General features: G+C 43.0%; 1 protein-coding gene and 1 long non-coding RNA gene across 2 annotated transcripts; one reads left to right on the top strand and one right to left on the bottom strand.

Annotated features, from left to right (window-relative positions):
• Positions 1–1,088: 1,088 nt before the first annotated feature.
• Positions 1,089–26,436, bottom strand: LOC110502872 (guanylyl cyclase C). Its single transcript, XM_021581215.3, has 27 exons — positions 25,739–26,436; positions 23,882–23,994; positions 23,717–23,784; positions 23,183–23,395; positions 22,825–22,946; positions 22,604–22,703; positions 22,164–22,278; positions 21,906–22,041; positions 20,995–21,077; positions 20,801–20,909; positions 20,183–20,264; positions 18,276–18,378; positions 18,124–18,183; positions 10,614–10,685; positions 10,342–10,446; positions 10,185–10,271; positions 9,829–9,961; positions 9,474–9,611; positions 9,158–9,243; positions 8,972–9,063; positions 5,589–5,747; positions 5,224–5,416; positions 4,747–4,921; positions 4,481–4,579; positions 4,276–4,370; positions 4,071–4,147; positions 1,089–3,132 (listed from the first exon to the last, which is right to left on the bottom strand). The coding sequence occupies exons 1-27, from the start codon at positions 25,944–25,946 to the stop codon at positions 2,907–2,909; spliced, it is 3,249 nt and encodes a 1,082-aa protein (XP_021436890.3). The 5' UTR covers positions 25,947–26,436; the 3' UTR covers positions 1,089–2,906.
• LOC149972585 (uncharacterized) lies at positions 25,794–26,814 on the top strand. Its single transcript, XR_016491113.1, has 2 exons — positions 25,794–25,974; positions 26,392–26,814. It is a non-coding gene; the product is annotated as an uncharacterized LOC149972585 (long non-coding RNA).
• The last annotated feature ends 1,107 nt before the right edge of the window (positions 26,815–27,921 follow it).

The raw sequence follows: 27,921 nt of genomic DNA, 5'->3' as shown, positions 1-27,921 counted from the left end.
GGCCGAATAATTTTGCACGCCCAATTTTTCAGTTTTTGATTTGTTAAAAAAGTTTGAAATATCCAATAAATGTCGTTCCACTTCATGATTGTGTCCCACTTGTTGTCGATTCTTCACAAAAAAATACAGTTTTATATCTTTATGTTTGAAGCCTGAAATGTGGCAAAAGGTCGCAAAGTTCAAGGGGGCCGAATACTTTCGCAAGGCACTGTATTTATAGATTTAAACAGTAACCCTTTTCTCTCCTATCTTTCAAATATTAACTAAGCATCTCACTGTTTGGCTTTATCTAAAATCATTGATTTTTGAAAAAACATTTCTATGGTGGCAATCTCTAAAGTCCTTAATAAACCTATCAATAATCCTGAATCACCACAGATGTCATATATCCCTGTTAACTTTAATACTATTTAAATAAAAATCTTCTAATGGTCAAATAAAGCCGAAACTAATGCTAACCATATCTATCCTTTCTGTACTAATGAGCTCTTTCCTTCAGGGGTCCACAGTATTTTATCTAACAATAACATGAGTTATCCTTAAAATCAGTTTCATCAATAATTTAATATATGTTGCATAGTGTGGGATACCTTACCTACAGTAATTTACCATCCCTAAGAACTGAAACTTATTTTCATTAATAATTTTAATGCTTATAAAATCACTATTTTTCTATGTATTTTCCTGCCCTATTGGCTTAAAATATCTCCTGTCCAAACCTCAATGTACCATATTTCCCCCTATTTATTATCAATGATAAATAGGATTTTTTTCTGATGTAATACCAAATCAATAATAGCCAATTCAAAAACTTCACAGCCAATGTTTTAAAACAGAATCCTGAACCACTTCCTCTTTTCTCACTAGAGTTTATTTCCCCGCTCCCCAAAATTTGTCCTACCTCCTACTATAATTATGTCCAAGAGCTATAAACTCTATTATAATTAATTTACCTTAAAACTAGTATCCCAAATGACTACTTCCTTATCCAAATGGCCCTCCCCTGAGGCTGATCAGACCACAAGAGATAGCCATGATAAGGTCAAAGTTTATACCACCCTTTTATAGTCATGTTCCATACCACATTAGACATTTTAAAGAACCCTTTAATCAACAAAAAAAAAAATCACTTGTGCAATTTAAAACTTAAAAATTCCATATGTGAGTGTGCCCCTTTAAGATACATTTGCACTAAAAAAAATGGAAAACTCACCAAACCCAAAGGAAATAAAAAACACAATTTAAAAAAAACACCAACAAATAGTCCTAACAAATGTTTTATGTGTGTGTATTTGCAAACAATGAAAAAACAAAAACTTCCAGATCCTTTTCAATTTGGTCGTTTATGGCCTCAATCTCACCCACTCTCCCCAAGATTATAGTCCCAGGAAACATCCAAAAGAGAGACAATGAAACACCCACTCTCCCAGGAAAAACACAAAACACCTAGCTAGCATTCACTATGCTACATCGATTCAGAAACTCAAAAGCGAATTACAAACCAAACCCAATGACAATTCCTCTGTACTGCAAATCATCAATCACAAGCCCCGATCAACATCAATGTATATGTATGCCCAAGTGAACACGCTACCCCTAGACACAACCATCCCGATATCACCACCATCTAAATGCAACACTTTTTTCCTCTGTCGCAAATGCAGCACATCTCTCAGCGTAAGAAACCAGCAATTCAATCCCAGGCATTCAACAAAAATGTAAACGTGTTCTCCCATGGCTCCTCCAATCCACACATTCCAGACAACTTCCATCCGTCCCGGAAGAAGGAATCTTACTCAAACACATCTGATAATACTGTGTTTAATTAAGTAAAATCAACACCTAAAATCAACAATAAACAGTAAACAAATAAACAAACCAAGAATCAACAACCATCAGAATACATTATCAAAATCTTTTACGATTCAAACATTCAGATCTCCCTTTCTTATAGCCAAATATAGCCCAGCGAACGCCACCAATCAGTGATGGCCACCTAGCGATTTTGTTGCTAGTTTTAGCCTCTTTTCAGACTACCCTGACGATATACAGCTACTTTTAAAAATGTATTTGGACATTTTTATCAACTTCTGAAAAGTGACTCAAAGCATGACACAAACAATGTTCTCTGTCACCCTCAGTCACAACATCATTGCCGTGGTGACAAAAGTGCATTGTGAGTGTTGTCAGTAACAGGTGCTCAGCCCAGCCCAAGCCGCAGCGACTTTCAATGAATTGCAAATTATTGTTGGCTGTCTGCAGCAGCAGTAGTACGGGTTCGACAACCCAAACCCCAATTTATCACAAATGTTGGACCTTGAATAGAACTTACATCAATCAACATCTCTCAATCAATATTGTACTGCCAGAAATACAGAAAAGAGTACCTGAACAACGGTCAAACCAATTTGAGTAACATTATTGTGTATCCAACGTACCAAATCTACCTGCCTCTAGCAACTTACACTGAAAATTAGTAGCCAACACAGTAACTAACTCTCTTCCTTACTTTCAGCATTTTAATCACGACTCCATTCCTAATACATTATTCAAACAGATAATTTAGCGAACAGACATCGTCTTGCACCAAATTTCGCTTCGCTCTTATTTTAAGTTGAATTAATTAGTCTTTAAATTTGAACCAAACAAACTATTTAAAACGTTCAGTTTATATCTTATACAAACACTAGCGACTATAACTTTCTAGGCAAAACATACAAATAGTTTAATTACAAACAAAACCTCTGATTTTAGTAAAAGCATTTACCGGGAATTGAACCCGGGCCTCGCGCGTTGGAGGCGAGAATTCTACCACTGAACCACGAATGTACATATGTAGATAGTTTCCACACAATCTAAGGTCACATACATTGGAATAATAACCATATTTCTCCTGATCAAAATAACTACAAGAAAGTAGTGAAGTTGTCGACGGTAGCCAGATGGAGGTATGCCGGCTGGTCATTGTCATCCTCCTCCTCTCCCGTCTGCTCCCCTCCGTCCCTCCCTGCCCTCCTCTGCCTCATGGACAGGGTATTCCTCTTCTCCATGACCTCTGACCCCAGCGAACGGTTGTCCAGACATTCCTGGATCATCTTGGCCAGATCCTGCTGCAGACGCTGGCAGTTCTCCCTGCAGGGAGGGACAAGAACGTAGGAGTTAATTACAGTATATACGGTAGATCTACATAGATATCTAGCTCTAATGACCTCTGTTTACCCTACAAATGGAGAAGGACATAGAATGTAGAAGTTGATAATATAGATGTAAATATGACGTGTAGCTCTAGTGATGTACAGATGTATAGGTGAGCATTTACGTGGATTCTCAGGGCTGGATGGAAAGAGACAGAGTTGTATTTACTCACCTACCATGACAGCTGATGAACTGTTTGTATAGAGTTTACTGCATTTATTGTAGCTGGGGATTTTAACAAAGCTAATCTGAAAACAAGGCTCCCTAAATTTTATCAGCATATCGAATGCGCGACTCAAGCTGGCAGCATTCTGGATCATTGCTACTTTAACTTCCGCGACGAATACAAAGCCCTCCCCCGCCCTCCTTTCGGCAAATCTGACCACGACTCCATTTTGTTTCTCCCTTCCTATAGACAGAAACAAAAAAAGGAAACGCCCGTGCTCAGGTCTGTTCAACGCTGGTCCGACCAATCGGACTCCATGCTTCAAGATTGCTTTGATCACGTGGACTGGGATATGTTCCGGATAGCCTCAGACAACATTGATGTATACGCATACTCGGTGAGCGAATTTATTATCAAGTGCATCGGTGATGTTGTACCCACTGTGACTATTAAATCCTTCCCTAACCAGAAACTGTGGATTGATGGCAGCATTTGCGAAAAACTGAAAGCGCGAACCACTGCTTTTAATCATGGCAAGGCGACATGACTGAATACAAACAGTGCAGCTATTCCCTCCGCAAGGCAATCAAACAAGCTAAGCGTCAGTATAGAGAATGTAGAAGTTGATAATATAGATGTAAATATGACGTGTAGCTCTAGTGAGGTACAGTTATAGGTTAGCATTTACAGTAGCAGGAGGTTAACTCACGCTGTCGGTGGCGTTGGCAGGTTGTAGTCCTCTCCTGTTTCACCTGTCAGCCAGTAGGTCAACTCTGTGCCTTTACCCTGGCATACACACACATGCACAATCTTCTATGATATTCAACACAGTAGACAAGAGTACTATACAGAACAAATTCATCTGTATGATTCTATCATGACAAATGGCAAAGTGGCATGTGCCATGTCCATACCCTGAGGATAGTCTCCCCTCTCTTCTCGTACTCAAACTTGCAGTCTGTCCTCTGTAGGATGCTGATGGTGGGCTGACTGACGTGGATTCTCAGGGCTGGATGGCGAGAGACAGAGTTGTATTTTACTTACCTGCCATGACAGCTGATATGAACTGTTTGTATAGAGTTGGTATGGATATCTCTAGTGTTCCTGTAGCCTGCTTACGATGTCCCGTTGACTCCATGCTAGAGGCAGTGTTGACTGTGTCTCCAAACAGGCAGTATCTGGGCATCTTTATCCCCACCACTCCTGCTGCACAGGGGCCTAGGGAACAAGTAGTAAGCATAAAGAGGTATTGATAACAGACAGAGGGAAAGTTACAGGAAGGAGGGAGAAGGAAAGAGCAGAGACCAAGGAGGCTTGATAATATAGAGAGGAGAGAGAGGGAGGTGTCATGAATTCATTATTGGGACTTGGGGAGCTAGGGGTACCTGAGTGCATCCCAATGCGGATCCACACAGGTAGCCCTGGCAGGTGTCTGAGCTGGAAGGTCCCCATAAATGCCAGAATGTCCAGGGCCATGCGTGAGATGTCCACCGCGTGCCTGTTACCGTTCCGCTGCGGCAACCCCGACGCCACCATGTACGCATCACCTATAGTCTCCACCTGACACAGGACAAAAAGGAAGATTGGACTTGGTTGGACCACAACCCTAACCTTAGCCTCAACCACAACCCTAATTCTAGTCTCAACCACAATCCTAACCCTAGCTTCATGTCCACATCCCAGTTCAACTCTCTCATCACAACCCTAACCAGAAACCACAACCCTAACCTAAACCACAACCCTAACACTCAACCCTAGCTTCAACCACAACCCTAACCCTCAACCCTAGCTTCAACCACAACCCTAACCCTAACCCACAACACTAACCCTATCCCTAACCTAAACCACAACCCTAACCTAACCTTGTATACGTCGTGGTGGTCGAGGATGCAGTCGAATCCCTTGTAGATGTCGTTGAGCATGTCCACCACTTCCATGGGGGTGCTGTACTGGCACAGCGTGGTGAAGCCCACAATGTCGCTGAAGTACACCGTTACCTCCTCAAACAGCTCCGGCTCCACAATGCCCGTCTCCTTCAGAGAACGCACCACAGGACTGGAGCGAGAGGAAGAGCGAGATAGAGAGAAGTAATTTGCTTGTCTTAAAGTGGTTTTCTGGTTGTGCAGTCTGGCAAAGACCTTCTGGTCAAAACATTGCACTTAATAAAACAACAGGAGCATTGAATTGTGTTTGGATATGTTTATTTTTGTTGTTGTTGTTGACTGACCGAGGCAGCAGCATAAAGTTGAGGCAGTCGGCCCTGTCTCTCTCAGCCTTGTACAGCGCCGTCCTCTCCTCCACCAGGTGCTCCAGGTTCCTGGAGTACATCTGTAGACGACGGATCAGGTTGTCCATGTAGCTCTCATTAGCTTGGTTGTGCAAGTTACTGTGGAGAACAGAAGAAAGGATCAGTCACACACATACACACACACACACCACTTTTCAATGTAGGTGTTGCCCTTGTGAGCTGTTTCTCAAATGTCTCTTAAATGAAGGGAAGGGTGCAGCTCTACAGTAATTAAATATGAATGTTATTTTGAAGCACTGCAAACCATGACCATGCTCCCTCTCACTCATACCTCTACAACTCCATTTTGACCATTTATTATGTTACAGAGATATTTTACCATCTTTGTACAATGTCCAGTCTCTTGACAACAAGATAGATGAAATTCGAGCAAGGGTTGCCTTCTAGAGAGACATCAGAGATTGTAACATTCTCTGTTTCACGGAAACATGGCTCACTCGGGATACGTCTTCAGAGCCGGTACAGCTACCCGGTTTCTTCACGCATCGCGCCGACAGAAACTAACATCTCTCTGGTAAGAGGAAGGGCGGGGGTGTATGCCTCATGATTAACGAGTTGTGGTGTAATCATAACAACATACAAGAACTCAAGTCCATTTGTTCACCTGACCTAGAATTCCTTAGTCAAATGCTGACTGCATTATCTTCCAATATAATCATCTTAAATTATAGTCACGGCCATGTATATACTCTCAAGCAGATACCTTGATGGCCCTGAAAGAACTTCACTGTACTCTATGTAAACTGGAAACCATATATCCTGAGGCTGCATTTATTTTAGCTGGTGATTTTAAAAAGCTAATCTGAAAACAAGGCTCCCTAAATTTTATCAGCATATCGAATGCGCGACTCGAGCTGGCAGCATTCTGGATCATTGCTACTATAACTTCCGCGACGCATACAAAGCCCTGCCCCTCCCTCCTTTCGGCAAATCTGACCACGACTCCATTTTGTTGCTCCCTGCCTGTAGACAGAAACTAAAACAGGAAACGCCCGTGCTCAGGTCTGTTCAACACTGGTCCGACCAATCGGATTCCACGCTTCAAGATTGCTTTGATCACGTGGACTGGGTCATGTTCCGGATAGCCCCAGACAACATTGATGTATACACTGACTCAGTGAGCGAGTTTATTATCAAGTGCATTGGTGATGTTGTACCCACGTTGACTATTAAAACCTTCCCTAACCAGAAACTGTGGATTGATGGCAGCATTCGCGCAAAACTGAAAGCGCGAACCACTGCTTTTAATCATGGCAAGGCGACCAGAAACAGGACTGAATACAAACAGTGTAGCTATTCCCTCCACAAGGCAATCAAACAAGCAAAGCGTCAGTATAGAGACAAAGTACAGTCGGAATTCAACGACTTAAACACGAGACATAAGTGGCAGGGTCTACAGTTAATCACGGATTACAAAAAGAAAACCAGCCCTGTCGCGGACACCGACGCCTCGCTCCCAAACAAATTAAACAACTTCTTTGCTCGTGGCCAACGAGAGTAAAGCATTTAAACGTGTTAACTCTCGCAAGCCTGCCAGCCCAGACGGCATCCCTAGCCGTGTGGCTGGTGCGTTCACGGACATATTCAATCAATCCCTATCCCAGTCTGCTGTGCCCACATGCTTCAAGAAGGCCACCATTGTTCCTGTTCCCAAGAAAGCTAAGGTAACTGAGGTAAAGGACTATAGCCCCGTAGCACTCACTTCTGTCATCATGAAGTGCTTTGAGGGACTAGTCAAGGATCATATCACCACCCTACCTGATACCCTAGACCCACTCCAATTTGCTTACCGCCCCAATAGGTCCACAGATGACGCAATCGCAATCACACTGCCCTAACCCATCTGGACAAGAGGTATACTTATGTAAGAATGCTGTTCATCAACTACAGCTCAGCATTCAACACCATAGTACCCTCCAAACTCGTCATTAAGTTCGAGACCCTGGATCTCGACCCCACCCTGTGCAACTGGGTCCTGGACTTTGACAGGCCGCCCCCAGGTGGTGAGGGTAGGAAACAATATCTCCACCCCACTGATCCTCAACACTGGGTCCCCACAAGGGTGGGTTCTCAGCCCTCTCCTGTACTCCCTGTTCACCCATGACTGCGTGGCCACGCACGCCTCCAACTCAATCATCAAGTTTGCAGACGACACTACAGTGGTAGGCTTGATTACCAACAGCAACGAGACGGCCTACAGGGAGGAGTTGAGGTCCCTCGGTGTGTGGTTGTCAGGAAAATAACCTCACACTCAACGTCAACAAAACAAATGAGATGATCATGGACTTCAGGAAACAGCAGGGGAAGCACTCCCTTATCCACATTGATGGGACAGTAGTGGAGAAGGTGGAAAGTTTTAAATTCCTCAGTGTACACATCATGGACAAACTGAAATGGTCCACCCACACAGACAGCGTGGTGAAGAAGGCTCAACAGCACCTCTTCAAACTCAGGAGGCTGAAGAAATTTGGCTTGTCACCAAAAACACTGACAAACTTTTACAGATGCACAATCAAGAGCATCCTGTCGGCATGTATAACAGCCTGGTGCAGCAACTGCTCCGCCCACAACCGTAAAGCTCTCCAGAGGGTAGTGCGGTCTGCACAACGCATCACCAGCAGCAAACTACCTGCCCTCCAGGACACCTACATCACTCAATGTCACAGGAAGGCCAAAAAGATCATCAAGGACAACAACCACCCGAGCCACTGCCTGTTCACCCCGCTATGATCCAGACGTCGAGGTCAGTACAGGTGCATCAAAGCTGGGACCGAGAGACTGAAAAACAGCTGCTATCTCAAGGCCATTAGACTGTTAAACAGCCATCACTAACATTGATTGGCTGCTGCCAAAATACAGACTCAAATCTCTAGCCATTTTAATAATTAATAATTGGATGTAATAAATGTATCACTACTCATTTTAAACAATGCCACTTTATATAATGTTTACATAACCTACATTACTCATCTCATATGTGTATATACTGTATTCTATACCATCTACTGCATCTTGCCTATGCCGCACGGCCATCACTCATCCATATATTCATATGTACATATTCATCCCTTTACACTTGTGTGTATAAGGTAATTGTTGCAAAATTGTTAGATTACTTGTTAGATATTACTGCACTGTCGGAACTAGAAGCACAAGCATTTCGCTACACTCGCATTAACATCTGCTAAGCATGTGAATGTGACCTGTAAAATTTGATTTGATTCTACAACTTTCTGATAAAATGCCCTGGCAAGTGTTTAGCTCTATCCAATAAAATAGAGATAAAAGTAGGTAGCTGGTACCTGAAGATCTTCCCCAGTGAGCTCTCTATCTTCTTAAAGTCAGGCCTTCGCTCTGGGTCCTCATCCCAGCACATCTTCATCAGCATGTACATCTGTGGGCATGAAAGAAAAAACACAAGTGGATTTTAATCTCTGTCTCTCACTCTCTCACTCTCACTCTCTCACTCAAACAAACGGCAATCTTACCTCCAAATCCTTTTCTCCTGCAGTCTCAATATTCAGATCAGGCCTGAAATAGATTTCGCTGGGGTATTGCACTCTGGCCATTTTTTCTGATGAAGACAAAACAACATGTGAGCGTCTTGTTTTTCTGCTACCCTACGTGGCACTCAACTGAACAATGCTACATTTGGCCTCGAGGGGTCGATAATTCCCCAGAATGAAATGCAGCACCACATCAAAGTGACAAATTCTAAACAAGGGTGACTACAGTATAGTGAAACTGATGCATTGATTCTGTTGCAAGTTTCTATATAAAGTGTTATATATGAATGTGTTTTACCTGCGCGGTCGGAGCAGGCCTGGGTGTAAAAGGTACTCCTCCTGAGAACTATCTCCTGGGCGATGATGGCAAAACTGTAGACATCCCCCTTCTGGGAGATCCCCTGTCTACGCAGGTGCTCTGGAGCTGTCCACAGGTCTGATGGAGAGAGAGGGCCAGATAAAGGGGGAGAGGAGAAGGGAGTGGAAGGATGGAGAATAGAGTGAGGGGATACGGGATAGGGGAGGATAGGTAAAAGAAAATAGCTAAAAAAAATAAGGGGACATATCCTAATACAGACAGGCCTCAAGGGATGTGTATGGCATGAATGCTAACTATGCTAGCAAGCTAGACCTACAGGAGAAATAGTTCCTACCTCTGCCTGGGTCTAGAATGGTGTTGCAGCCAAAATCAGTGATCTTGACCACCATGCGGTTGTCCACCACACAGTTAGTGGACTTGAGACGGCCGTGGACCTGGATGTCACTGGAGTGGAGGTAGGACATACCCTGTGGAGGTGAAGGAGGTTTTGTCTTTCAACTTATTGTATTTCAATGACTCAATGTTGCCAAACGGATCGAAGCACTTTCAGAAATGTATATCAATATTGACTAGATCAAAATTCTTGTCTAAGGTTCCAGCTTGGGGTCAGGTCATCTCACAGGTCATCTTGAGTTGACATCTTCTGAGCTCATACAAACCAACAGCAGACTAGAGTTGTTGCCAGCTCACCTTAGCGATGTCGTACATGACAGAGATCTTAAACTCCCAGTCCATGAAGGTTTCCTCCGGGTACGAGATCTTGTCATTCAGCACATACTGAGGAAGAGGATGAAAAGTCAAAGTGTGTGTGTGCATGCGTGTGGCCGTTTGCGTGTGTGTTTCTCACCCTTAGGGATCCTCTCTCACAGTACTCGAACACCCCAAACACACCATGATCATACTTGACTGTGCCGTAGAACTTAGTCAGGTTGTAGTAGTCAATACGCAAAAGCTGTAAATCAGGAAGGATAGGTATGATAAGTAATAGGAGTTATAATCAAATCTAATACAAAAACAAAAATAATAAGATAGCACATGAACACACATAAAAATGCATACTTGATACACCTAAGTAGTCCACTCTACGTTGACAGACTTGCTGTGTAATCGATGACTCACCGAGTTTAGTTCTATCCTCTGACTCTCATTAAAGTTCCAGTCCGAATGGTTCAACTCCTTCAGGATCACAATCTGAAACCATGACAACAACCGTAGCATCAGTACACTGACCTCCATCACCATGACAACAGGAGAATTAGTACACCTGACCTCCATCACCATGACAACAGCAGTAGCCTCAGTACGCCTGCCCTTCATCACTATGACAACAACAGTAGCCTCAGTACACCTGACCTTCATCACCATGACAACAACAGTAGACTCAGTACACCTGACCTCTGTCACCATGACAACAGCAGTAGCCTCAGTACGCCTGCCCTTCATCACTATGACAACAGCAGTAGCCTCAGTACGCCTGCCCTTCATCACTATGACAACAACAGTAGCCTCAGTACACCTGACCTTCATCACCATGACAACAACAATAGACTCATTGCATCTGACTTCCATATCCAGCTCCCTCAAGATCCTGCTTCAAGTGTCAAAGTGAAGGACTTGACGAGTCTACGGAGTCTGGCAACATGAGACTACAATACACCTGACAAGACCACTGATGCAGCACTCCATCACTCTCCTTCTTGGTCAAATTGCCAGTACACAGCCTGGAGGTGTGTTAGGTCATTATCCTGTTCACCCACGACTGCTTGGCCATGCGCGCCTCTAACTCAATCATCAAATTTGAAGACGACACAACAGTAGTGGGCCTGATCACCAACAACGACGAGACAGCCTACAGGGAGGAGGTGAGGGCACTCAGAGTGTGCTGTCAGGAAAACAACCTCTCACTCAACATCAACAAAGCAAAGGAGATGATCGTGGACTTCAGGAAACAGCAGAGGGAGCACCCCCTTATCCACAACGAAGGGACAGCAGTGGAGAGGGTGGAAAGTTTTAAGTTCCTGGGCGTACACATCACGGACAAACTAAAATGGTCCCCCCACACAGACAGCGTGGTGAAGAAGGCGCAGAAGAGCGTCTTCATCCTCAGGAGGCTAAAGAAATTTGGCTTGTCACCCAAAACACTGACAAACTTTTACAGATGCACAATCGAGAGCATCCTGTTGGGCTGTATCACAGCCTGGTACGGCAACTGTACCGTCCTCAACTGCAAGGCTCTCCAGAGGGTGGTGAGGTCTGCACAACGCATCACCGAGGGCAAACTACCTGCCCTCCATGACACCTAGAGCACCCGATGTCACAGGAAGGCCAAAAAGATCATCAAGGACATTGACCAACCGAGCCACTGCCTGTTCACACCATCTGTCATCCAGAAGTCGAGGTCAGTACAGGTGCATCAAAGCTGGGACCGAGAGATTGAAAAAAAGCTTCTATCTCAAGGCCATCAGAATGCTAAACAGCAATCACTAACTCAGAGAGGCTGCTGCCTACATTGAGACCCAATCACTGGGCACTTTAATAAATTGATCACTAGTCACTGTAAACAATGCCACTTTAATATTATTTACATATCTTACATTACTCATATCACATGTAGTCCCTTTTTCAGGACCCTGTCTTTCAAAGATCATTTGTAAAAATCCAAATAACTTTGTAACATTGCAAAGAGTTTAAACACTGTTTTCCATGCTTGTTCAATGAACCATAAACAATTCATGAACATACACCTCTGGAACGGTCGTTAAGACACTAACAGCTTACAGACGGTAGGCAATTAAGGTCACAGTTATGAAAACTTAGGACACTAAAGAGGCCTTTCTACTGACTCTGAAAACACCAAAAGAAAGATGTCCAGGGTCCCTGCTCATCTGTGTGAATGTGCCTTAGGCATGCTGCAAGTAGGCATGAGGACTGCAGATGTGACCAGGGCAATAAATTGCAATGTCCGTACTGTGAGACGCCTAAGACAGCGCTACAGGGAGACAGGTTGGACAGCTGATCATCCTCGCAGTGGCAGACCATGTGTAACAACACCTGCACAGGATTGGTACATCCGAACATTACACTTGCGGGACAGGTACAGGATGGCAACAGCAACTGCCCAAGTCACACCAGGAATGCACAATCCCTCCATCAGTGCTCAGACTGTCCGCAATAGGCTGAGAGAGGCTGGACTGAGGGCTTGTAGGCCTGTTGTAAGGCAGGTCCTCACCAGACATCACCGGCAACAACGTCGCCTATGGGCAAACCCACAGTCGCTGGACCAGACAGGCCTGACAAAAAAGTGCTCTTCACTGATGAGTCACGGTTTTGTCTCACCAGGGTTGATAGTCGGATTCGCGTTTATCGTTGAAGGAATGAGCGTTACACCGAGGCCTGTACTCTGGAGCGGGATGGATTTGGAGGTGGAGGGTCTGTCATGGTCTGGGGCGGTGTGTCACAGCATCATTGGACTGAGTTTGTTGTCATCTCAACGCTGTGCGTTACAGGGAAGACTTCCTCCTCCCTCGTGGTACCCTTCCTGCAGGCTCATCCTGACATGACTCTCTAGCATGACAATGCCACCAGCCATACTGCTCGTTCTGTGCATGATTTCCTGCAAGACAGGAATGTCAGTGTTCTGCCATGGCCAGTGAAGAGCCCGGATCTCAATCCCATTGAGCACGTCTGGGACCTGTTGGATCGGAGGGTAAGGGCTAGGGTCATTCACCCCAGAAATGTCTGGGAACTTGCAGGTGCCTTGGTGGAAGAGTGGGGTAACATCTCACAGCAAGAATCTGGTGCAGTCCATAAGGAGGAGATGCACTGCAGTACTTAATGCAGCTGGTGGCCACACCAGATACTGACTGTTACTTTTGATTTGGACCCCTCCTTTGTTCAGGGACACATTATTCAATTTTTGTTAGTCACATGTCTGTGGAACTTGTTCAGTTTATGTCTCAGATGTTGAATCTTGTTATGTTCATACAAATATTTACACATGTTAAGTTTGCTGAAAATAAATGCAGTTGACAGTGAGAGGACGTTTATTTTTTTGCTGAGTTTATAGACTATATTTTAAACCATCTACTGCACCTTGCCTATCATCCATATACTTATGTACAGTGCCTTGCGAAAGTATTCGGCCCCCTTGAACTTTGCGACCTTTTGCCACATTTCAGGCTTCAAACATAAAGATATACAACTGTATTTTTTTGTGAAGAATCAACAACAAGTGGGACACAATCATCAAGTGGAACGACATTTATTGGATATTTCAAACTTTTTTAACAAATCAAAAACTGAAAAATTGGGCGTGCAAAATTATTCAGCCCCCTTAAGATAATACTTTGTAGCGCCACCTTTTGCTGCGATTACAGCTGTAAGTCGCTTGGGGTATGTCTCTATCAGTTTTGCACATCGAGAGACTGACATTTTTTCCCATTCCTCCTTGCAAAACAGCTCGAGCTCAGTGAGGTTGGATAGAGAGCATTTGTGAACAGCAGTTTTCAGTTATTTCCACAGATTCTCGATTGGATTCAGGTCTGGACTTTGACTTGGCCATTCTAACACCTGGATATGTTTATTTTTGAACCATTCCATTGTAGATTTTGCTTTATGTTTTGGATCATTGTCTTGTTGGAAGACAAATCTCCGTCCCAGTCTCAGGTCTTTTGCAGACTCCATCAGGTTTTCTTCCAGAATGGTCCTGTATTTGGCTCCATCCATCTTCCCATCAATTTTAACCATCTTCCCTGTCCCTGCTGAAGAAAATCAGGCCCAAACCATGATGCTGCCACCACCATGTTTGACAGTGGGGATGGTGTGTTCAGCTGTGTTGCTTTTACGCCAAACATAACGTTTTGCATTGTTGCCAAAAAGTTCAATTTTGGTTTCATCTGACCAGAGCACCTTCTTCCACATGTTTGGTGTGTCTCCCAGGTGGCTTGTGGCAAACTTTAAACAACACTTTGTATGGATATCTTTAAGAAATGGCTTTCTTCTTGCCACTTCCATAAAGGCCAGATTTGTGCAATATACGACTGATTGTTGTCCTATGGACAGAGTCTCCCACCTCAGCTGTAGATCTCTGCAGTTCATCCAGAGTGATCATGGGCCTCTTGGCTGCATCTCTGATCAGTCTTCTCCTTGTATGAGCTGAAAGTTTAGAGGGACGGCCAGGTCTTGGTAGATTTGCAGTGGTCTGATACTCCTTCCATTTCAATATTATCGCTTGCACAGTGCTCCTTGGGATGTTTATAGCTTGGGAAATATTTTTGTATCCAAATCCGGCTTTAAACTTCTTCACAACAGTATCTTGGACCTGCCTGGTGTGTTCCTTGTTCTTCATGATGCTCTCTGCGCTTTTAACGGACCTCTGAGACTATCACAGTGCAGGTGCATTTATACGGAGACTTGATTACACACAGGTGGATTGTATTTATCATCATTTAGGTCAACATTGGATCATTCAGAGATCCTCACTGAACTTCTGGAGAGAGTTTGCTGCACTGAAAGTAAAGGGGCTGAATACTTTTGCACGCCCAATTTTTCAGTTTTTGATTTGTTAAAAAAGTTTGAAATATCCAATAAATGTCGTTCCACTTCATGATTGTGTCCCACTTGTTGTTGATTCTTCACAAAAAAATACAGTTTTATATCTTTATGTTTGAAGCCTGAAATGTGGCAAAAGGTCGCAAAGTTCAAGGGGGCCGAATACTTTCGCAAGGCACTGTACATATTCTCATTCACCCCTTTAGATTTGTGTGTATTTGGTTCTTGTTGGGGAATTGTTAGATATTACTGCACTGCCAGAACTAGAAGCACAAGCATTTCACTACACTCGCATTAACATCTGTTAACCATGTGACCAATCAAAATTGATTTGATTTGATTTTGATTTTGAAATAAATGATAGTCCCATTTAGCCCAAACCAGATGGGATGGTGTATCGCTGCCGAATGCTATGGTAGCCATGCTGGTTAAGTGTGCCTTCAGTTCTAAATAAATTACAGACAGTGTCAACAGCAAAGCACCCCCACACCATAACACCACCTCCTCCATGCTTCATGGTGGGAAATACACATGTGGAGATCATCCGTTCACCCACACCGCGTCTCACAAAGACACGGCAGTTGGAACCAAAAATCTCAAATTTGGACCCTAGACCAAAGAACACATTTCCACCAGTCTAATGTCCATTGCTCGTGTTTTTTGGCCCAAGGAAGTCTCTCCTTATCAGTGTCCTTTAATAGTGGTTTCTTTGCAGGAATTCAACCATAAAGGCCTGATTCACGCAGTCTCCTCTGAACAGTTGATGTTGAGATGTGTCTTTTTCTTGAACTCTGTGAAGCATTTATTTGGGCTGCAATTTCTGAGGCTGGTAATGAACTTATCCTCTGCAGCAGTGATAACTCTGGGTCCTTTCCTGTGGCGGTCCTCATGAGATCCAGTTTCATCATAGCGCTTGATGGTTTTTGCAACTGCACTTGAAGAAACTTTCAACGTTTTTGAAAGAAACTTTCAACGTATTGACTGACCTTCATGTCTTAAAGTAATGATGGACTGTCATTTCTCTTTGCTTATTTGAGCTGTTCTTGCCATAATATGGACTTGGTCTTTTACCAAATAGGGCTATCTTCTGTATACCACCCTTTACCTTGTCACAACACAACTGATTGACTCAAACGCATTATGAAGGAAAGAAATTCCACAAATGAACTTTTAAGAAGAGACACCTGTTAATTGAAATGCATTCCAAGTGACTACCTCATGAAGCTGGTTCAGAGAATGCCAAGAGTGTGCAAATCTGTCATCATTATTATATATTATTTCTTATTTGTTTAACCCTTTTTTGGTTACTACATGTTTCCTTATGTGTTATTTCATAGTTTTGATGTTTTCACTGTTATTCTACAATGTAGAAAAAATAAAGAAAAACCCTTGAATGAGTAGGTGTGTCCAAACATTTGACCGGTAGTGTATATGGTTCTGTAGCAGTCCCAGAGCCATGGTTGTTGCTTGAACCTACATATACAGTGCATTCTGAAGGTTTTCAGACCCCTTTACTTTTCCCACATTTTGTTACATTACAGACTTAATTTAAAATGGATTAAATAAATATTTTCCCTCATCAATCTACACACAATAGCCCATGATGACAAAACAAAAACAGGTTTTTAGAAATGTTCGCAAATTTATTACACATAAAAAACTGTGGGCCTCCCGAGTGGCGCAGCGGTCTAAGGCACTGCATCAAAGTACTTCTGGCGTCACTACAGACCTGGGTTCGATCCCAGGCTGTGTCACAACTAGCCATGATCAGGAGTCCCATAGGGCGGCACAAAATTGGCCCAGCATCGTCCAGGTTAGGGGAGTGTTTGGCCTGGGGGGGCTTTACATGGCTCATCACGCTGTAGCAACCTGGCACCATCGTTATGGTGAAGCATGGTGGTGGCAGCAGCATCATGCTGTGGGGATGTTTTTCAGCGGCAGGGACTGGGAGACCATCAAGGGAAAAATTAACGAAGCAAAGTACAGAGAGATCCTTGATGAAAACCTGCTCCAGATCACTCAGGACCTCAGACGGGGGCAACGGTTCACCTTCCAACAGGACAACGACCCTAAGCACACAGCCAAGACAACGCAGGAGTGGCTTCGGGACAAGTCTCTGAATGTCCTTGAGTGGCCCAGCCAGATACCGGACTTGAACCCGATCGAACATCTCTGGAGAGACCTGAAAATAGCTGTGCAGCAATGCTCCCCATCCAACCTGACAGAGCTTGAGAGGATCTGCAGAGAAGAATGGGAGAAACTCCCCAAATATAGGTGTGCTAAGCTTATAGCGTCATACCCAAAAAGACTCGAGGCTGTAATCGCTGACAAAGGTGCTTCAACAAAGTACTGAGTAAAGGGTCTGAATACTTATGTAAATGTGTTATTTCAGTTTATTTTTAATACATTTGCAAAAAATAAATCAGAAAACTTGTTTTTGCTTTGTCATTATGGGGTATTGTATGTAAATTGATGAGGGAAAAAATAATTTCAACAATTTTAGAACAAGGCTGTAACGTAACAAAATGTGAGAAAAGTCAAAAGGTCTGGACACTTTCCAAATGCACTGTACATGACTCTGTATTAGTCCCTGAGCTGTGGTTGTTGCTTTAACAAACATATATAGAAGGAGAGTGATGGAGTGCTGCATCAGATGACCTGGCCTCCACAATCATCCGACCTCAACCCAATTGAGATGGTTTGGGATGAGTTGGACAAGCAGCCAACAAGTGCTCAGCATATGTGGGAACTCTTTCAAGATTGTTGGAAAAGCATTGCAGGTGAAGCTGGTTGAGTGTGCAAAGCTGTCATCAAGACAAAGGGTGGCTACTTTGAAGAATCTCAAATATTACATATATTTTGATTTGTTTAACACTTTTTTGGTTACTACATGGTACTACATGATATGTGTTATTTCATAATGTTGATGTCTTCACTATTATTTATTTTACAATGTAGAAAATAGTAAAAAATAAAGAAAAACCCCTGATTGAGAAGGTGTGTCCAAACTTTTGACTGGTACTGTATACTGTATAGTATATTTACGGCTCTGGTGGTTTTATGCAAAAGTTTGAGTTACCTTTTTGTCATAGCGTCCTTGGATATTATAACTTGTGTTTTTTCTGTGGTCTTCGTCAATCTGACAAACAAACAGACAGAGACAGGTTAGAAGACGTACTGGAGTATGTGACTTAACTTTCAGGGGTTATCGCACACTGATGACAAGCTGACCTTGAGGGAGACCAGGCTGCGTTCATTGTACTCCAGCGGGGTGATGAGGTCAGAGTGCATGTGTGACCATCTCTTCCTCAGCCGGCGCTCTCTCTTGTTCCGCCTGGTAACAAATAGCAGCAAAGTATGAGAGGTCTCCCTCATTGAAATATAATTACTAGAATGGAGATCCCCATTCAAGTAAATTATATGTGATGGCTGGAACCCCATATCCCTGTTCTAGTAATTATACAGTGCCTTGCGAAAGTATTCGGCCCCCTTGAACTTTGCGACCTTTTGCCACATTTCAGGCTTCAAACATAAAGATATAAAACTGTATTTTTTTGTGAAGAATCAACAACAAGTGGGACACAATCATGAAGTGGAACGACATTTATTGGATATTTCAAACTTTTTTAACAAATCAAAAACTGAAAAATTGGCCGTGCAAAATTATTCAGCCCCTTTACTTTCAGTGCAGCAAACTCTCTCCAGAAGTTCAGTGAGGATCTCTGAATGATCCAATGTTGACCTAAATGACTAATGATGATAAATGCAATCCACCTGTGTGTAATCAAGTCTCCGTATAAATGCACCTGCACTGTGATAGTCTCAGAGGTCCGTTAAAAGCGCAGAGAGCATCATGAAGAACAAGGAACACACCAGGCAGGTCCGAGATACTGTTGTGAAGAAGTTTGGATACAAAAAGATTTCCCAAGCTTTAAACATCCCAAGGAGCACTGTGCAAGCGATAATATTGAAATGGAAGGAGTATCAGACCACTGCAAATCTACCAAGACCTGGCCGTCCCTCTAAACTTTCAGCTCATACAAGGAGAAGACTGATCAGAGATGCAGCCAAGAGGCCCATGATCACTCTGGATGAACTGCAGAGATCTACAGCTGAGGTGGGAGACTCTGTCCATAGGACAACAATCAGTCGTATATTGCACAAATCTGGCCTTTATGGAAGAGTGGCAAGAAGAAAGCCATTTCTTAAAGATATCCATAAAAAGTGTTGTTTAAAGTTTGCCACAAGCCACCTGGGAGACACACCAAACATGTGGAAGAAGGTGCTCTGGTCAGATGAAACCAAAATGGAACTTTTTGGCAGCAATGCAAAACGTTATGTTTGGCGTAAAAGCAACACAGCTCATCACCCTGAACACACCATCACCACTGTCAAACATGGTGGTGGCAGCATCATGGTTTGGTCCTGCTTTTCTTCAGCAGGGACAGGGAAGATGGTTAAAATTGATGGGAAGATGGATGGAGCCAAATACAGGACCATTCTGGAAGAAAACCTGATGGAGTCTGCAAAAGACCTGAGACTGGGACGGAGATTTGTCTTCCAACAAGACAATGATCCAAAACATAAAGCAAAATCTACAATGGAATGGTTCAAAAATAAACATATCCAGGTGTTAGAATGGCCAAGTCAAAGTCCAGACCTGAATCCAATCGAGAATCTGTGGAAAGAACTGAAAACGGCTGTTCACAAATGCTCTCCATCCAACCTCACTGAGCTCGAGCTGTTTTGCAAGGAGGATTGGGAAAAAATGTCAGTCTCTCGATGTGCAAAACTGATAGAGACATACCCCAAGCGACTTACAGCTGTAATCGCAGCAAAAGGTGGCGCTACAAAGTATTAACTTAAGGGGGCTGAATAATTTTGCACGCCCAATTTTTCAGTTTTTGATTTGTTAAAAAAGTTTGAAATATCCAATAAATGTCGTTCCACTTCATGATTGTGTCCCACTTGTTGTTGATTCTTCACAAAAAAATACAGTTTTATATCTTTATGTTTGAAGCCTAAAATGTGGCAAAAGGTTGCAAAGTTCAAGGGGGCCGAATACTTTCGCAAGGCACTGTATTTCTATGAGCGAGACCTCTCTCACACTGCGCTGCTATCTGTTATCTAACTCTTACCTGTAGAAGATGAAAGCGATGGTAGCCACCCCCACCACAGTGACAGCTAAGACAATGACAATGATAGCATGCGCCTTCAGACCTGGGGGGGGCACACCGCACTAGTTAGACCTAGGCACGCACGCACGCATGCACACACACACACTGTTTCGCTCGGGAATTACTACGTCTATGATACGATGAGCAGACCAATAAAAAGGACTGCGTCAGAACTGTAAAATGTCTCAATGAGTGTTCAGGCCAGGGGGTAATTGAGTTGGTATTAGTGTACATTGAATCTGGAGTTTGATCCCTCCACACCGGTTCTGTACTGGATTGTCCCATATCTATCAGGAATGACAGCTAATGATCCGTTAATGCTGCCAACTAAGCCAGTCACAACGGCTGTGGCTCATGAATTAGGGAAAAACAAGCCAGACTCAGATGCACAAGTTGAGTCGTGTGTGTGTGTGTGTGTGTGTGTGTGTGTGTGTGTGTGTGTGTGTGTGTGTGTGTGTGTGTGTGTGTGTGTGTGTGTGTGTGTGTGTGTGTGTGTGTGTGTGTGTGTGTGTGTGTGTGCGTGTGTGCGTGCGTGTGTGTGTGTGTGTGTGTGTGTGTGTGTGTGTGTTGAGCACATACGCTGGGATGGAGTGTCATCTGGGAGGCTTCTGCCCCAGATGAATGATGGGTTACTGTTAACGACCTTGGTGTAGTTGTAGACGGTGTTGAATATAAATAAAGTTTCATACTGCGGAGGAGACAGGAGAGGACTTATGTTAAAACATTAACTTTGACACAATAGAATCATATGATATGCATGATAGCTGACCTACCTTGTTGTCAGTGGTGGTGTAAATGACTGAAAAATTCACATCTCTGTCCCCATAGTCATCCAGCTTGTAGTGGCCTGCAATGCCTGCATGGAAACACATACACAATTTACACTACACAGAACTACACTACACAGAACTACACACACACACACACACACACACACACAGAGAGACAGGGGCGTCATGCACCCCAAAAATCTGAGGGGGCACAAAATACGTGAGGATGGCTGAGGGGTGAAGAATTCTGCGTTTTTCAAACACCTGGAACAGCTTTTTCCTGCAGTCTGCATTGATAAACTGAAATGGGGTCATCATTAGTTACTACAGCCACAAAGTCCTAAACACTGCCTATGTCTACAATTTCTGTTCTTAAAATCTGATTTTAAACTGAAACCTAAACATAACCCTAACCTTAACCAAACTGCTAACCTTACACCTAATCTTAAATTAAGACAAATAAATAAATAAAAAATGAATTTTTACAATATGGCTTTGTGGCTGAGGTATCTAGTGGAACCACTGAAATGGCTTCTTGATAGATGGTTGGGAGATTGGGAACCTATCTGGGCTAGCTAAAGCCAATTTCATTAAACTACACCCACTGTCGAAAAATTGCTCTGCTGTGTCTGACTGTGGCCTACAACGCATTTTCTATATTTGCGGGTTAAGGTCGGGTGGGGACCCTCCTTTTTTTCACTTTATCAGGCGGTTGTGGATGGGTTATTACCAATTGTGGGCGCGTGTGGATGAACAAACAGCTGACCAGCGCATCACTACTACACACATGTATACCCACACACACACACACACACACACACACACACACACACACACACAAAACACACACACACAGGTGGCCACATCTCCAGGCCAGACCACACAGCTTGATGTGTTGCTTCTTGGTCTCTTACCGTCAAAGGAGACGTTTCTGAAGTGGTTGATGTTGACTACCTCCATGGGGTTGAGCTCAGGCTTGTTCCAGAGCTTCCTCATCACCTGACCAAACATCAGCACTGCATCATGGTACGCTGCCATATAGTCATTCATCTGGACAGAAGGCAAATTTATTGGGCCCTGGTCAAAAGTAGTACACAATATCGGGAATAGGAGGAATATAACACCTCAGAGTACAATGATAGACAGGGCCTCAACCCAGCAGGGAGTCTCACCATCACATTGTTGCCCAGGTCTGTGTCCACAGTATAGTTCCTAGTGTTGGGCATGGTGAGAACCAACACGTTCTTCATAGCAGGGATAGAGGACTTATTGGTGTAGTACTTATCACTGTGTGGAGTCATGGGTTCATTGTCAATGACACTGAAAACACTGGTGCTCTCAGACACTCCCTGAAGCATGGCGATTACAATATTAAACCTTTCTGAACTTTTTACAAGGAAAAAATGAAAACAAAGACAAATAACAGACTGGGGAGAGCGAGAGCATTGCAGTTCACCAGACCCATATCAAGAGCTGTAAGGCTCTCACACACACGTGCACACACACGTACACACCCCTCCACCCACCGAGTAGTCAGCAGCGAACACGTTGTAGGTGGTGAGGACGACGAGGGAGAGAGGGGGAGAGACACAGAGAGAGAGAGAGGACTAACTTGTAAAGATTGATCAGGATGAAAACAACACTAGGATCAGCCTCTATAGTTCCATTCTTCAGGTCCACGATGTCTTCTGGTGTCCCACACACTATGAACACTGCACAGTGAAGAGGAGAGAGTCAATGAAATAGAAATGGAGACTGTTGGTATCTGTTCACTGCCCTGTCGACAGTATGTGCAAATGCTCCCGATTTGTTAGATGTTGTGGGCTTACTTACAATTGCTTGTCCTATTTTTGGAGCTTAATTCCTTTCTAAGGTCCTCTGCTTTGCTTATGACGTTTGTTTTTTTTATGTGTAAGGAAAAGTGGGCTGAAGCTGTACCCAGTGCATTGATATACCTGGAGAGGGATGGGCAGATACCATGACATCAGTATCAACATCACATCTAAGCAAATAGAATAAACACAAATAAATCATCTCAAAGTCATCTAAGTGTCCATTAGATTAGCATACAGAATCACATGTCTAATTCATATCCACCGTCACCCTTTTCCATCATAATTACACTTAAAAGAATTCACAAACAAGTCAGGACACCTGTGACTCAAAAGGAACTCTCAAGTGACTCACTCACCAGAAGCAGTCCTCAGTGTTCTGCTTCTTATAGAGGGAGGCTGTGGACCACTTGGGTTTGATATCATTGTTGAAGTCCCAAAACTTGATAAAGAAGGTGGAGATCTTGCGTGCGGGGGGAAGTATGCGAGTCAGATATTCTTTGTAGTCACAGGACAGAGCAAAGCTGCCTGCTGAGATGATGGGCATTTTGAGCTCCAGACCAACCTCAAGACTGACACATAGATAGAGGGGAGAGGGTGAGGGAGAGAGAGAAAGTGAGAGAGAGAGAGAGAGGGAGAGAGAGAGGTGCAAAAGAGATAGAGAGTTAGGGGGGAGGGAGGGGGGGAAAGAGACCGAGACAAGGAGAGAGGGAGGGAAAGAGAGAGACGGCGGGAAAGAGAGAGCGAGAAAGAGAGAGAGAGAGAGAGAGAGAGAGAGAGCGTGAGAGAGAGAGAGAGAGAAAGCGAGAGAGAGAGATATATAGAGGTAAGTAAAAGGGATAGAAAGGGATATGGTGTCACGACAACACAAATCATATCAAATCAACACTTACTCAACCATCTGAAAGGTTGCATAGGTGCAGGTGGGCCCCAGGAGAGCACAGCCCACCTCCCCTGTCCTCTAAAACAGAGGAGAAGCAGCTTAGATATGTGAATATTTGAGCGACACAGTATGTGTGTGTGTTTCTGTGTGCGTGTGTGAGGTGGTTAACACTCACAGTTAGGTTCTTCACGGTCTCCACCACCTCACAGGTGCTGCTTCGACAGCCTTTATTGCTGTACAAACTAGTCTCGAGCCCTCGAAAGTTGGCAGTCAGGTTGCGCTTCACTCCTTGGCAAAGACAGTGCCATTACACCATAATGATGAAAACACAGATTGTGGACCCACAGATAGTGATTAAGCCAAAGAACATCAGCACTTGATGACAGCTATAACACAGTGTAATCCTAGGATATTCTTATAAACCAAGGCTCTTCAACCTTTTCTTGCTCAGGGACCCCCATCATATGTTAGCAAAACATGTTTTTTCCCATGTCTTCTCTTGTCATCTGGTGAATGATAATGGCAAAGACAAGTAATAAACATGTTTTTTCCCATGTCTTCTCTTGTCATCTGGTGAATGATAATGGCAAGGACAAGTAATAAACATGTTTTTTCCCATGTCTTCTCTTGTCATCTGGTGAATGATAATGGCAAGGACAAGTAATAAACATGTTTTTTCCCATGTCTTCTCTTATCATCTGGTGAATGATAATGGCAAGGACAAGTAATAAACATGTTTTTTCCCATGTCTTCTCTTGTCATCTGGTGAATGATAATGGCAAGGACAAGTAATAAACATGTTTTTTCCCATGTCTTCTCTTGTCATCTGGTGAATGATAATGGCAAGGACAAGTAATAAACATGTTTTTTCCCATGTCTTCTCTTGTCATCTGGTGAATGATAATGGCAAGGACAAGTAATAAACATGTTTTTTCCCATGTCTTCTCTTATCATCTGGTGAATGATAATGGCAAGGACAAGTAATAAACATGTTTTTTTCCATGTCTTCTCTTGTCATCTGGTGAATGATAATGGCAAGGACAAGTAATAAACATGTTTTTTCCCATGTCTTCTCTTGTCATCTGGTGAATGATAATGGCAAGGACAAGTAATAAACATGTTTTTTCCCATGTCTTCTCTTATCATCTGGTGAATGATAATGGCAAGGACAAGTAATAAACATGTTTTTTCCCATGTCTTCTCTTGTCATCTGGTGAATGATAATGGCAAGGACAAGTAATAAACATGTTTTTTCCCATGTCTTCTCTTGTCATCTGGTGAATGATAATGGCAAGGACAAGTAATAAACATGTTTTTATTAATAGATTTGTTAATCAACCTCCCCATTCCCAACATTATAATTGGAAGAAGTGTAAACTCTAACATAGACTAATAGCATTTCGCTGCACCTGCGATAACATTTAAAAATACGAGTATGAGACCAATATCATTTAAAAAAAAAGGTTTTTTAACTACAACGGTATCTCCAAACACATGTTCACTAATAGCAGCTGTTTAGCTGGTTAAACAAAGGTTAGCAATGTGTTGGCAAAAATGAATGTCCAAGTCAAGAAAGCTTGCCAGCAGCCAGCGGCACTTGCTGCGACTGGTACTATGTCAGATACCTCAGTGCATAGCTGCAGGAAGTAGATTGGGGTGGGGGTGCGGGGGGTGAGGGGGATTTTTGATGTGGATGTTTGTGTCTTTGCCCAAAACGTTGCACTTTTTGATGTAAAGGCCCCCTTTACACTACTTTTGTGAAAATTATATTCTTCTTCTTTTATGATTCTGATTTATCAGAGTTCAGCACCCATACTTCCAGCGGCTATGCTCCAGTGAGTGTAATTAGTAGACTCCCTGCAGTACCCTGGCTGAATACCCCTGAAAACCTATGTTGTTGTTTTATATCCTGCCCTATTAGTGCTTGCATACTACCAATGAAGGGGGGGGATCAGCCGCGGTTGGACATGAACCAGCAACCTTGTGTCATCTCACTATTCATTTACAGTTCTACAATTATGATTCCATTTACCATTTGGACAGCAGGTGAGTTCAGCGTCGTGCTGTATTGCACGTTCCACAGCACCACGGACAAACTTCATACTCCAGGGAGAGACGTCGTCATCCAGCAGAACCACGTTCATCATGATCCCATCCAGACACGGTGGATAGGTCGCCTCGCATCGTCCTACGATCAGCACCAGCCAGCAGACCCACAGCGACAAACCTCTATAAGCCATTCTGAGGACTGTTCCAACTTTTCACAAAGTGAGTCTGGATTTTCTAGCCTCGACGACTTGTTCTCTGGTCAATTCTTTTGAAATGTTCAATTACAAGGCATTTGAGCTGTGGGTTGGCAAAATCCAATTGCCAGAAATGTTCTACTAATTCCAAAAAGTAAAAACTTAACAAAAAAGATTGTTACTTGTCACCCCTTTTGATTCTGTATTCCAAATATCTCAATATTCTGACGCTATATTCCTTTCATATGTTCCATTCAGTCCAGACACTTTTTCCAGTTTGAAAAGAAAACATAAAATCTGTGTGCAAAAACCTATGAAGGCTATGAAAATGTAGTTCTCAGAATGTCCCAATGTTTTTTAAATGTAATGACTGACTATGACTTGACTGCTTTGTTTAAAAAAAAAGATATGTGGATTTACACACCTGCTTTGTTCCTCTTAGATTTGGCAACTCACGTGTGCTTTCCTAACGCACCTGTTAATGAACAACTGGAATCAACACACAGCCTGAGGGAGGTGCTCAGACAATAATAACCTTCTCACCATTGTTCCAAGGTCCATCAAAACCAATAATCACACACACTTCACATCATCAGGGATCGTGTCAATTCCATTTCAATTCCAGTCAATTCAAGAAGTACACTGGAATTGGGTTTGCTTTCTGAATTGCCCTCAACCCTGCACATCACACAACTACAATACACACAGGCCAGTACACAGCCATAGGCTTGTAGAGGGCATGTAGGCCTATGGGGCAGTGGGAATTACTGGGGGCCAGGGAGGGCTAAACAATTTCTATAAAATGCCATTTGTACTGCTACAGTTGTAAATATGAAAATAAAACTATTCCAAATTAAATCGGAAACATTCCACCTCTGTGTCATGATGTAAAGAGAATAATAATAATGTATTCCAGCATGTATTCAGGTGTCCTTTAGTCAGCAAGACGCATCAATTCATTCAGGCTACAAGAGTGTAGACCTAATGACATTTGCCGAATGTCCTTACACTTTTTGGTGTTTTGTAACAAATTTATCATTCCCTTCATCTTGGACAAATTTGCGCAGATAGCCTACTTTTTGAAGTGATTTATTTGACAGTAAGATGAAAACATCATAGCTGAAGAGCTACCACTCGGACTTAACTTCGAACAATGGTAAAACAGTAAATTAGGGTTTCTAATTGCAAAGCTAATTCTAAATTCTACATTATTTTTCAAATGGCAGCCGAGATAAGAGCATAACCATGTGTAGGCATAAGGTGGACTCAGTGTCAGAACATTTTGGAACTCAGTTATGTTTCAAATTCAGATTCAAAGCTAGATGGAATGGATAAGTGGTTGCAATTGATCAATGACCCATGCTGTTCATTTGGCAGTGAGGGTAGGAATAGAGGGGAGCCGTCAGCATCATGCCGTCAGCCTCGTGCAGTATTGTTAGGTTTAGCACACCTAGTCATAACAGATGGACACACTCACCTGTTTACTCAGATACAGAACACACCAATACATAGTCTATTGGTAAATAGCCCACCCATTTTTACCTACCTCATCCCCATACTGTTTTTATTTATTTACTTTTCTGCTCTTTTGCACACCTCTTTTGACCATCTGATAATTTATCACTCCAGTGTTAATCTGCAAAATTGTAATTATTTGCCTACCTCCTCATGCCTTTTGCACACAATGTATATAGACTCTCCTTTTTTTCTACTGTGTTATTGACTTGTTAATTGTTTACTCCATGTGTAACTCTGTGTTGTCTGTTCACACTGCTATGCTTTATCTTGGCCAGGTCGCAGTTGCAAATGAGAACTTGTTCTCAACTAGCCTACCTGGTTAAATAAAGGTGAAATAATTAAAATAAAAATGCCTGGCTATTGTCTAAAGGTGATCTCAGCTGAGTTTCACCAAAACAGCTCACCTTGTAGATCATCCTGTCTGTGGACACACCTCCAGACAAACATTATGTCC

Source organism: Oncorhynchus mykiss, chromosome 23 (genome assembly GCF_057628025.1).
Source record: "Oncorhynchus mykiss isolate SJ-2025 chromosome 23, ASM5762802v1, whole genome shotgun sequence".
In the NCBI taxonomy this organism is placed as follows: domain Eukaryota; kingdom Metazoa; phylum Chordata; class Actinopteri; order Salmoniformes; family Salmonidae; genus Oncorhynchus; species Oncorhynchus mykiss.
The sequence above is the reverse complement of the archived record's forward strand: the minus strand, read 5'-3'. Positions and strand labels throughout refer to the sequence as shown.